We start from the raw sequence: 12332 nt of genomic DNA on the forward strand, positions 1-12332 counted from the left end.
CCTCATCAGATGGAGAGCTGCCGGTTGATGTCAAAGGCTGAGTTGGAGGAGAGCACGGGTGTCTGATTGCTGTACTGCTGCCCACCCCCCACCATGCCCAGGCCCTGCCCAAGCAGAGAGCCCAGCAGACCACCCATTTGAAAGGGGTCACTCAGAGGCTGCCCACTCCCCGCGCCCCCACCATGACCCATGTCCCCCAATGTGCGGTTCATCTCCTGTACAGCCACAGGCCAATCAAATTATCGATAATATTGTTATCAGAATCACAAGCTTTTCCTGCCAACACAAGGTGCGTCATCAGATCACATGTGAGCAGAATTCCAGCCCAGGCTCAGACCCATCATCTAAACACGGTGCAAGCAGGTAGCAAACTAACTTAGGACTCTCAAGGCATGGAAGGTGGGTGCTCACATCCAGGAGACGGCCGTATGAGATGTGTGTGCCAACCCGCTCTATGGCCTGCGCACATGAGCCCACACATCAGAAGCAGTTTAGATGGTGTTCTGATCTGATTCCTTCCATGGACAGCACACGGCTATCAAGACATACAACAATGTCCCAAATGATCACCTGGATGAAAGCGAAGGTGGCTGCGCCAGTTGAGACATTGCCAGACAGCTGCGAGGTGTCGGCGGCAGTCTGGCTGTCCCTTGCAGCCCCAAACTGGAAAGCCTCACCACCAGCTGTGCCCTGCAACCCGATCAAACAACTGTCAGCGCATCTGCATCAACCCTTCACCGGCGATGAAGATGCGCCACGTTCAATTCCCTCCTAGTAACGTGGCCCAAATGCCAGTCTCTGTGAGGCAGGTATCAGAGAAAGAGGAAGGGGTAAAACTAGCCATGAGTGCACCTTGTAGATTGAGGGCCGCTTTGAGAACTCATTGGTCCACACGGGCATGCCATTGTGGAACTCTGCCCTGTACTCCATGTCAAGCACCGAGCCGGAGTGGCAGGCGTCTATGATGGCGTGCAGCCGCACACCCGGACGCAGCGGGTTGACCAGCAGCTGATTCAACTCATCATCCACAATCTGGCCCCCCTGCAGGCAAACATGTTGCCGTATTAACGACACTTTTGCTGCTCATAAAGACATGTTGCTCCATGTACTGAAGTAAGGATTCCGGCGAGGAACACCACAGGTTTGGGCCGGAGCAGGCTGCACATCGTGCGGTAGTCTTTCATCACCGAGGTCCTGCAAATACAGCTGAGGGACTGAGTGACGCACTTGCTTGAAATCGCAGGGGCACAGAGTCTCGTTGTACCTGCGGCAACAACCGGACTCAGCAGCCTCAAGGACACTGCAACATAAAGCTGTGATCTGAAATTTCTGCAGCAGGTGATCTTGCCAAGGAAATGATTAAAGAGAAAGCCCACCCGTCATCTTCGTCCCCTGACCAGTCAGCAGTCTGTGATCCATGCCCTGCACAGCACAACGCCACATAAACATCCACAACGCAAACGAGGTGCTTCAATTGAAGCCATGGTAGCTTCAAGACCTTTCACAGCAGACTTGAATGCAGCTGGAGTGAGAGTCACCTGAGAAGTGGAAGATGAGGGAGTCGCCGGTCTGCGCGTCGCCGACCAGCCGCCGCATATGCGCGCGCATGTTGTTGCCGGTGGGCCACTTGGCAGGGTCGTTCTGGTCGTCGGTCAGCATCGTGATGTCCTCCTCCTTGAAGCCGAAGCGGGTCTTCAGCAGGTACTGCATGCACTTGGCGTCGTTGATGCAGCCGTTGAGTGCGTTGTCAGTCCCCCTGCACCACCAATGATGCCTCTGAGCACACCATAAGATGAAGTTGGGCGTCTTCCAGCAAGGATGCTGGTTGGACTGGCATGATGGACACCAGGTGTTCAGTGCCAGGATATGATTGGGCACTGATGAGTCACGTACGCATAATTGCAGGCGCAGATGAGGGCTCTCTTGCGGCCCTGCTGGGCGGGCGGCTCTCCGTAGCCCGGCTGCTGTGGAGGCGGCGCTCCGTAGCCGTCCTGTAGGGGAGGCGGTCCCCCGTATCCTCCCTGCGGTGGGCCACCGTACGGGCCTGGTGGACCCTGCCCGTAGGCCCCATATTCCCCCTGCGGTGGTGGCCCGCCCCATTGCCCTGCCAGGCACAGCAGCAAAGTCGATCCTATTAATTTCAGAGCTGTAAATTGGTTCACTTTTGCCCATGAAGGGACATTGTTATTCTTGGGCAAAAAGCAGGAATAGTTGGCACACACATGTAGGAACTGACCTTGAGGAGGGCCACCGTACGGCCCCTGTGGAGGTCCCCCGTATGGTAAAGGGCCTCCATACGGCGGTGGGGCCCCGTAATCTGTCCAGTATTCTCCACCGTACTGCGGCGGGGGTGGTCCCCCGTACGGTGGCGGTGCCCCACCGTATGGCGGCGGTGCTCCGCCATATGGGGATGGGGCTCCATTGTAGGGGGCCGGAGCACCATATTGAGGGTTGAAGGGGGGTGCGCTGGGTGCTCCTCCATATGATGGGGCCGGGTAGTTGCGGTCTGTGGGCAAGGCCGGCTTCTCTTTTTCCTTCTTCTTCTCTTTCTCCTTCTGAAAGCACAGGGTGGCTCGCTCATTCCTTGAACAAGCAGTGTGAGACAAGGTTGAGAGATGTTGCAGCTAGCGTTTCGTATTGTTCACACACACCTCTCTCTTCTTGTCCCTCAGCTCGATGGCTCTGTCGATAAGGTCTTGTTTCTCATCGCAATCCTCATCATCGCCTCCGTTATCCTTGATATATTCCTGCATTAAATGGAAGACCACTTACATATCTAAGATTTTTCAGCTATCGAAAGGGAGGACTGTGGCATTGGCATGCAGCGATTTCCCAAACCTGAAGCTGCTTGATTTTCCAGCTCTTGAAGTCCAGATCATCATCCTTGCCCATCTTTCTCTGTTGAGTAAGGTGTGTAACCAAAATAAACGAACCGCTTCTAGTCCATGCGCCTCTTTCCAAGGAAACCCCAATATGAAAGCAGCACCTATCGCATGTCTGACACAAAATACTGAAAGAAAGGTATCTCAATAAACTCAAAATAACCCAAACACAGACAAGAAGCAATTGTGGAGCATGGACTTCCTCCAAACCTGCACATGACCAACGTCAGTGCCACGTGTGACCGGTCTTTTGCATGCAGTTCTGTTCATCGAATTGTTCATTCTGTTTTCTGCACACATAGAATAGGTGATAAGTTCACAGACCTTCAGTCAAAGATCCTCGTCCTCCAGAATTCTCACAACTGCGAAACATCTGAATTTTGATCTGTTTGATCTGCCTCAGATCCGATTGCCCAGTAACCCAACGCTGGCTCTGTATTTGGTGTACATCAATTAGCAGAAGCAGGATGGCATGGAAGGGACTGGTGAAGCAGGCACAGCGCTACCTAGATAAAGGTACCGCAATTTTCAAGTGTCTACTTGTATCCTGTCAGACATCCAGCAAAATGGTCACAAAGAAAATTGTTAGCACAGCAACTGAAGTCAAACCCCTTTCTTTTTGAAGTGCAGAATCCATACCCTGCTGCAGAGCGCCTGCTGTACCAATTTGCAAGCGCAGAGGACCTTACCCAATGGAAGGTGTTCACAGACAGAGAGTATGGTGGTCAATCGACTGCAGAGCTGTCCCTATTTAGCGAATCCAGGGATGGGACAGTGAGTTCTCAGTGCCCTCTCTCAGTCAGCTGTGACACTTGGAAGCCATGGAACATGAAATTGATTCTGCTGTTGACTGGGAATTCACCGTGCCTGTGCCTGGTTCCTTTCAGCCACCGTCATCTAAACAGAAATGCCCTGCTTGCAGGCAACTGCTAGCTTCCATGGCAACATGTCAGTGGAGATCGATGAGGAGACAGAAGGCAAACGGATGCAACGGAGTGGCTTTGCTGGGCTAAGAACAGAGGTACTTAGCTGGAGTGGTGTCTACGGGCTGCAAGCATTGCTGCTGCAAATGTTCTCTTGTCCTTGCTGTCATATGGGGAACACGGTGAGACAAAGTGGAAAATATTGTGTCTGCAGGAGATGGAGGGGCAGTACATGGATGTGGAAGGCTATGATGCGCTGGCATTCCGCATGCGCAGTGATGGAAGGAAATACATCGCAAATCTGCGCACCGCTAACTGGATAGTTGGCGAGGAGAATTCGCATGATGTCTGGCAGGCATTCCTCCTTGGAAGGTGAATTCCACTACAATTTTGTTCCGCCACATAAAGTCCTCTAGAGCATGCAAGGAAGGCAACCTCAGAAGCCATATTTCTTGGAAGGGGAATGTGATAGGCAGACGCTGCTCTGCTTCAAGTTGTCACGACTGTCATGCGTCCTGCTGCATAGAATGACTTGCTGTGTGTGAGAGCTGCAGGAAGGGGGCATGGCAGGAGGTGGTACTGCCGATGGATCGATTTCTGCTGACGCACAAGGGGCGACTGGTGGAGACAAGGTCGGAGATGAATCCCCATCGCATTGTGAGCCTAGGAATCAGCCTGGCAGCAGGGGGCAGCGATGCGGAGAAGACAGGGCCGTTCTGTTTAGACCTGGAGTGGATAAAGGCAGTCCGGGCTCAAATATAACAAGTTTGAATGATTGAGATGCTCAAGGAACAAGAAAGAATGCCTCACGCTGAATTACAATTGATACATGAAGACCTGGAAGCACATGAGACATCTACATCACAACAGCGCTGTATTGGCCTGTCTAAGCACTATAGCTACATGTCATGAACAACTATTCATGTGACTGAAAGGTGGCATCATAGATACAATGAGGGCAATGTGCATAAATAGGTGCACTGGCGAAATTGCCACACAAGCAAACATGTCTAGTGTACAGGCAACTGTATTCAGCATCACGGTCTCAAATACTGCACATGCGAAGAGGGAGAGCCCACCAGACCCACCACACAACAACATCACAGCGACACTGTGCATGCCATGCGGCCAGCCCTAAGGTCCCTCTCACCTTCACATGGCACCCCAAAACATTCCAATAGTCAACACCATGACGCCTCATGTGAGCACGTCTTCCTTGCTGGCTTTTGCTAATTTCTTCTGTTGGTACAAGTTCAGCGTTCACCTATATTCACTACTCATGGTCCCTGCACCATTGCATGATGCAAGGCCACAATCAGGGCTGCCTGACTTGATGTGCCATCTTGAGTACTCATGGCCTCATCTCACCCCTCTGCATGCCTCAGCCCAAACCTTCAGCTGTCTTCTGATATACAATAGCTTCATCTGGCGGACGTGCTGAGGGGAGATATTGAAGATGCTGCTCAGGCGGCGGCGGCTGCCTGGGGAGGGGCGGGAGGCCGCGGGCGGAGCAGGCGTGAGAGGGCGTTGTCCTGGCGCAGGCGGCGCAGCAGCTCGGTGCGGATCATGGTGCGCTCCTTGCCGCAGCCGCCCAGCACGTCGCTGTTCTCCTGCGCTCGCCTGCGCACGCACAGATGACACATGTCCTTCATGACCTGACGCAAAATTGAACTTGTGGACACAAAATTCAGGTGAGGATTGCTAGGGCAGTTGGGACCATACACCCTACGCACTGGGGCAGGCTTTCCTATATCTAGGGTAGAAGGTAGTCGGGTAGACAAATATCCCCTCACTGCAACTTGGCCAGGGTGGCTGCACCGCGCCTCAGAGGAGAACCATGAATTCCTTAAGTCTGGGGAGCATTACTGCCTCTCATGGGATTGGCAGGCAAGAGAAGTTGTGGCTGGCTTTTCATGGGATTGGTGGGGGAAGAGAAGCCAACTGGGGGGCACCTGATGAGGTACTGCAGGGTCTCGTGGACGGGGCCGTAGGGGACGATCTTGTGGATGCGGTACCCGGCACGGCCCAGCGTGAAGCTCAGGTGGTCCGCCATGCCCAGCAGCTGCCCAAAGTACACCCCTGCAACCGCGCGCGCATCAGCTCAGAGACATCTTAACTGGGTGGAAGATAGGGTCTTCTTTATCAGCCTTTTGTACATCTCCTTCCCGCAGGATTTACGGTGACCAATACGGTAATAGGACCTTCCCCCAATCCTGCAGTCCAAATAGTGAGACGACAAGCAGTAGAGCGTCCTTACAGGATAATGCAGGTTGGAGACTACACTTGTCTGCAATTCTACGGCATGATCATTGTCTGTAGCCCGCTGTCATTCAGCTAGATCCGTTCCTCCTCTCCAGCAGGCTAGCTCCGAACAGGAGCATATAAGAGCATACTGGAAGCGTGCAAATAAGAAGAGTGTGGCTCACCGCTGGTGGCGGGGTTGAGGCCGAGGCGGTGCATGCAGCGGGCAGCCTTCTGCACAGAGGCTTGATTGTGGCTGGCCACCATCAGCTCCGCGTCCCCCTGCGCCACCGCCCCCAGGATGCGCTCCACACACCTGCCACCCACACCACCACGTTACTGTCAGCCTCATTCGCACTGCCAATTCAAGCCATTTGCCCACTCGAGAAGTTTTGACAATCCAAATTGAGGAACGTCTGTTGGAAAGAAAACTAGTCATTCGAAAAAGAAGAAGGCAACTTTGGTGGCATAGAAAGTCTTGAGATCCTTGCTGATTGAACAGAGCAAGCCTGAACAGCCTTTTAAGAAATGTCTGGTCTTAAATTTTTCTCTCAAACAATCTGGCAAGGAGTGCCGCATTCTCATGCCCTCAAGCTTGATGTCAATAAGGATACTCTCAGCAATCAGGGGACTCTACAGATAAAATCGTGATGAGTGATTGCAGCATGCGGGAGAAATCTCCTTCGTAGCCTGAGGCCTTCCGCCTAATGTTCATCCCTGTTAGTTTAAAGTCCCCTGCAGCGATACATGAAAGGGTACAGCGGGGGGCTCGCACCGGTCATAGTTGTCGTGGGTGGCCTGCAGCGTGTCCTGGATGGGGCTGGCGTAGCCGTGGGCCTCGGCGCGCGCACGTTCGACCATCATGTACGCGCCGCGCACCGTCTTGGCGCCGAATGCCCAGCCCTCCTCCGCCGCGCGCGCCATGTCCCTCTTTAGGCGCGCCGCCGCGTCCTTCAAGTAGCACTGCGCACACAAACATCCACCCGTCCATCTCAGGATACAGGACCCTGTTTAAATGACTCAAAGCAGATGGCTCACAGTACCTCTGTCTTGCTACACCTGGAACTGTGAATGAGGGAGTGGTGCATGAACCCCCACAAATAGACGACACACGTGCATGGAGTTGCGTGCTGCTCGTCGATGGTTCAAGGAGAAAGCGGACGGGATCGGGATTCTTTAACAGCCTTCCTGTACCTCCCCGAGACCTCCCCGGAGTCCTCCTTGATCTAAGCAATAAGCAAACACCATCCCATGCAGTGGGGTGAAGGGCGAGGAAGGCGCGTGCCTGGTAGGTGTTGATGACTACGGGCTGGGAGCGGTTGCAGCGCTGCTGTGCGCGGATGGCGAGAGCATCGATGGCGGGCTGCATGTAGGTGTGCTCCGCGTCCACCAGGATGCGCGAGTTGCCCTGTGCAGACACCCACACTCGCTTCAGCCATCGCCCCCGGCACAGCCTCAAAACAGGGCGAGCTTTACTTGCTTTAGGCTTCTGTCTACACAGAGCAGAGTGGGGCCCGCCTTAGACTAAATCACAAGCAGTCTGGTGCCATGCGCGCCGCCAGCAAAAGTGGCATCTGCATGCACCTTCCCATTTTGCATGACCGACGGGGAAGGCGTCCACTTACTGGAGGTCTACACCAGTAAACTCACAGGGGTTTCTCGGAGATAACAGGGGCTGTACCATGGCCAAGACCAGCATGTCAAGCGCCACAGAGCAGACACTGCTGGTGAGGAGCAGCCCATCATTCAGCCGCCATCCCACGTGAGCGTCCGGTTTCTGGGTTTACTAAAAAAGGGAATTGTAGGGGCTGCACCTTGGCCAGGACGGCGTCGCAGAGGGTGTCCATTCGCCGTAGCATGTTGTCCAGGGAGGCGGTCTCATGCGCGTCCAGGTGCGGCAGCAGCGCCTCTCGCAGCCGCGCGCTCGAGTGGCCGCGGTCGGCCGGGTCCCCAGTCGCCACCAGCACCTCCGACATCTTCTCCAGCAGCTTCGGCGGTCCCAGCGGCGTCACCTGTCAGCGCCAGCACCAGCCGTTGTCAAAATGTGATCTATTTGCCTTGCGCGGTCATGGCAAAACACGCCGCAGCCAAACTATTGCTCCAATGAGTATGAGAAACAGCTGTCAATTATTGCTCCAATGAGCATGGAGATCAGCTACATATCATAACAACATGGCAGTGCAGTACTCGAAATAGCATGAGCTGCTGTGTTCTTAGGTTGCTCTTTAAACTTGAACAGGCTCGAACCTGGCTATCAGAGGTAGCAAGAAGAGACATTGCGGATTCAGGAGAGCATACCTTGATGGCGACGAAGGCTCGGTTGCGGATGTTGTCGCTATCGCGGATGCTGCGCATGAAGATGTCCAGATTACGGTCCAGCTTCCTCTCGGCCGCCGCCACGGGGCAGCCCTCGCAGCCAAACTCGTTGTTCACATCGTCCTCTGCCGCGTAGTTCAGGATGGGCCTGATGCCGTGCCGCTCCAGGTACTGCACCAAAAGGAAGTGTTTTGTCCTAAGTGCTGCATCCCTGCTGTCAAGTTGACTGGTGCATTTCGGTGGGTCATGCATGTTCATGCACAGCAGACATGCACAGCTTTGTAGGCCCAGGTTTAGGTGGGCAGCAACTTAATCCAAAAACCTGAGGTGAATGTGTTTTTTTTTCTTCATGCATGTGCAATTTGAAATTAGCGCCTGAGCTGGCACATGCATGTAATTACTAATCGCACATGCAGTTTCCTACACGACTTTCATGCCAATTGGAAGAGCTCACCTGCAGGGTTGGCTGGATGCTGTCCACACACTCGCCGCCGCAGAAGTGCCGGAAGAATGTGTGCTTCACCGCCCGGTCCACCACTGGAGCGGCAATGCTTCGTGACACCGTCAGCAGCGTGTCGGCGTTGCGCACCAGCGGCTTGATCGTGCACGCCTTGAACACCGCCAGAGACTGCAGCAGCTGCGCCGTGCTCTTCGCCTGTGCAGCGCTCCAACTCGAGGCATGTGCTGAAGCTTATCGAGGGTCGAGGGCAACATGTGAAGGGTCTGAGCTTGTTAAGGAAGAAAGACTGGGGACTGCTGTACCTGGAAGGCTTGTTTGGGGTCGTCAAACTGGAGGTCCTGGAAGGCAGGGAGCGCTGAAGAATGCTCGGAGCTCATCTCAACTGCCTCCTGACGCATGGGGTCGGTGCCCTGTGTTTGCATCAGTCAAAAGGATGAGTAGACTAATTGCAGTTTTGATATCCCCTGCATGCTTCAATTTGATCAAGAGGGGCAGCCTGCTCAGGGCATGGAGGCAAGGAAGGCACCTGCACGGACGCTGTCTTGAAAACTGCTGACGGAGGTGCACTTGGGGCAGTGCGAACAAGCATGCTGTGTGGGTTGAATGCGCCCGAGCGCCTCATAGCTGCCCTCAGAGCCATCTAAAAACACGCGAAACTTCTGAATCCAGTGGCAATTAGAGTCAACTGAGGTCTTGAATTTGCTTTGGTCCCTGCACACGAACGTAGCGCAGACGTACCCTGACTTTCCGTACACTTCAGGCTGTTGAATTATTCTTCCCGATAGCGTGACAAAGCCTTCCTCCAGCAATGACCTGGAGTCGTATTTATCTCTTGTTGGGTACCTGGCTATTGGGATATTATTGTATGCGTTGAAGGTGCTTTCAAGATGCAGACATCTCGGCACACTCCTTTTTAAACACAACAGATATGGACAGTGAATTGCTGGAAATGTCGGAATACGGGGGTGAAGTGCGTAGAGGTGCTGACTTGACTGGTCCAAAGGCTTCACCTGCCTCCCCCTTTGAAGTCCCTGCTGAGGACTATACAATCGTGATCTGGACACACCCCAGAAGACCTCGCAGTTGCGTGGTGTGACACGCTCTGTTCCTCTGAAATGTCGGAAAAGCTACAAAAGTCCACCTGTATCAAGTCACATGGATCCACGTGCACGTGCACTGACGCAGCAAGCCGAGGCCCCGCGATTGAGGATGATCGGGCAGTTTCGCCTCAAACATACGTTTTCTTGTCTTTGTTTGGGGATACTTGGTCTTGCACTTCCCCGAATTTGAGGCAGTTGTGGTTGTGTGTGTTATCCTCGGACACTGCCACAAGCAATCTTCTCAAAGCTTGTGACATATTCTTTTATTCATGACCTTAATGGACTTCACGATGCATTCCGCGTGATTATTACTTACGACAGCCAGGGCTGGACTGATATAACTGAAAAGTACCGTATTTAGGTCAAGCATCTGGAAATCCAAGTCCGGACAATTCTAACGTCAGTCGTTTACAGATTATAACTCTTTGGATCATTTCATCAGCTAAAATCATGGCTCCTTTGAGTTTTGAGGGCAGCGATGTCATAGAGCTCATAACTCTCTTACCCAAGGCAAGTGATCCTACAGGCATGAATGCCTGACATGATGTGTCTCACCGAGCAGTAATACCTGAGAACATAGCAAGCTTTGTTCAGAACATGTTCAAGACTTCTCGATTATTTGCTCCAGTGCAGGCGGAGCTGCACCTGCACATTGAGGGCACTCTGGAGCCAGAGCTCTTGTTTGAGCTGGCAGCCCGTAACGAGGTGCTCGAGAAGATCCCCTATAAGTCCTTGGATGAAGTACGGGCCGCGTACAACTTTCAAAACCTGCAGTCCTTCCTCGATCTCTACTATGCTGGCTGCGCGGTCCTCATCACAGAGCAGGTGGGTACCGCAGGACCCCCCTCAATTGCAAACGTTGCATTGCACAAAAAACATGTCTTGTCATGCCTTGGCAAAGATTTCATGTGTTATTCTTTGTGGATATGGTGCAGGACTTTTATGACATGACTTGGGCATACCTGGAGCGAGCAGCAGCGGACAAAGTTGTGCACACAGAGATATTCTTTGACCCTCAGACGCACACATCGCGCGGCGTGCCCTTTGCCACAGCGTTCCAGGGCATAACCAAGGCGCTGAAGGACGCAGAGGCGAAGCTGAGCATCTCTTCTCACATCATCATGTGCTTCCTGAGACACCTTGGGTCAGAGTCGGCCATGGCCACTCTCCAGGAGGTGAGTCACAGAGACCAATGCTCTGACATTTTTGCAAAAGTATCACTGATCAACACTGTGCTTCGCTCCGCTATTTCATAGCATATGCTCTGCATCACTCTATTTAATATTGGTATTACCATAGAGAGCTCCTCATATTCAACGCAGAAAAGTCAAGTGCTGGACTGCAGGCGTTGCCATACAAGGAGCAGATCAAGGGGGTGGGCCTGGATTCTAGCGAGCTTGGCTTCCCGCCATCCCTCTTCCAGGAGGTGTTCCAGCTTGCAGCCAAGGAGGGCTTCAAGCTTGTAGCCCATGCTGGTATGAAGCTTCCAGTGGACACTATAATCTTGCTGGACTTTCCACAAGAATGGGCTGACCAAACATGACGAACCCTCTGAGGTCTGCTGCTCCATTCTACAATTGATGGGGAGCAACGAACATGTGCAGGGTGCTTGAATATGACAGGGCCCATGATGTGTTGCTTTGTTAATGCAGGCGAGGAGGGGCCTGCAGAGTACGTGTGGGAGGCAGTCAATCTGCTTAAAGTTGACCGAATTGATCATGGAGTGAAAAGCATCGAGGACGCCAGTCTCTGTGCTCATCTTAGCAAGGCACAGACGCCCCTCACCGTCTGCCCCCTGTCCAATGTGAAGGTAAGGATTTGTTTTCCCAGCGTCCTTCTGCACACAGAACATGCTCGACAGCTGTCATTTGTCACTGCCTTACCTGACGAACGTTCTTGCACCTGCTCTTACAGCTGAGGGTGTATGATGGAGAGCTTGTGGAGAAGCTACAAGTGCTCCTGAGACAGGGGATGTGCATCACAATCAATTCTGATGACCCCGCATACTTTGGCGGCTATGTCAATGCGAACTATGTCTTCCTTGCCCAGTCCCTTGGCCTGGATGCCGAGACGCTCTACCAGTTGCACCGGAATTCTTTTATAGCCTCGTTCCTGAGTGATGATGTCAGGGACAAGTACCTTGGCAGCCTTGACCAGATTTTCAAGCAAGCCGTGGCTTGACAAATATATGGGCAGCACTGTTTAGTGGAAGCTTCTGGCGCACATGATATGACCTTGGCATTGCAAAGGCATTGATTTGGAGTACTAATGTCTGCTCTTTACGTCTGAGGGCCATTCCCCATGGACGGAAGAGTAGTGAAAAAGGCGCCAGGACGGTGTCTTGCTCTTTGACAACCTTCCTTGAAAGTTCGGTTAAAGCTGTGTGCTCTATTTGAACTTCAGATTTTGA

General features: G+C 53.0%; 4 protein-coding genes across 4 annotated transcripts; 2 read left to right on the forward strand and 2 right to left on the reverse strand.

Moving 5' to 3' along the window:
- Positions 1-5: 5 nt before the first annotated feature.
- On the reverse strand, positions 6-2892 carry COCSUDRAFT_56378 (hypothetical protein; the record flags this gene model as incomplete). The annotated part of the gene is made up of 11 exons (XM_005646423.1): positions 6-215; positions 412-459; positions 571-690; positions 853-1041; positions 1228-1264; positions 1377-1422; positions 1539-1756; positions 1894-2104; positions 2237-2555; positions 2652-2747; positions 2839-2892. 11 exons carry the CDS (start codon positions 2890-2892, stop codon positions 6-8), a joined length of 1548 nt encoding a protein of 515 aa, XP_005646480.1.
- A 457-nt stretch (positions 2893-3349) lies between these two features.
- On the forward strand, positions 3350-4567 carry COCSUDRAFT_42953 (NADH:ubiquinone oxidoreductase complex I intermediate-associated protein 30; the record flags this gene model as incomplete). Its single annotated transcript, XM_005646424.1, has 5 exons — positions 3350-3398; positions 3532-3656; positions 3805-3903; positions 4020-4177; positions 4360-4567. 5 exons carry the CDS (start codon positions 3350-3352, stop codon positions 4565-4567), a joined length of 639 nt encoding a protein of 212 aa, XP_005646481.1.
- A 2960-nt stretch (positions 4568-7527) lies between these two features.
- On the reverse strand, positions 7528-9411 carry COCSUDRAFT_83484 (hypothetical protein; the record flags this gene model as incomplete). Its single annotated transcript, XM_005646580.1, has 6 exons — positions 7528-7539; positions 7861-8058; positions 8345-8533; positions 8817-9017; positions 9125-9232; positions 9349-9411. 6 exons carry the CDS (start codon positions 9409-9411, stop codon positions 7528-7530), a joined length of 771 nt encoding a protein of 256 aa, XP_005646637.1.
- COCSUDRAFT_37186 (adenosine deaminase) lies at positions 7927-12103 on the forward strand (the record flags this gene model as incomplete). The annotated part of the gene is made up of 7 exons (XM_005646425.1): positions 7927-7992; positions 10556-10747; positions 10858-11097; positions 11268-11397; positions 11575-11732; positions 11784-11814; positions 11856-12103. The coding sequence occupies 7 exons, from the start codon at positions 7927-7929 to the stop codon at positions 12101-12103; spliced, it is 1065 nt and encodes a 354-aa protein (XP_005646482.1).
- Positions 12104-12332: the final 229 nt, after the last annotated feature.

The sequence above is a fragment of the Coccomyxa subellipsoidea genome (assembly GCF_000258705.1).
Source record: "Coccomyxa subellipsoidea C-169, whole genome shotgun sequence".
In the NCBI taxonomy this organism is placed as follows: domain Eukaryota; kingdom Viridiplantae; phylum Chlorophyta; class Trebouxiophyceae; family Coccomyxaceae; genus Coccomyxa; species Coccomyxa subellipsoidea.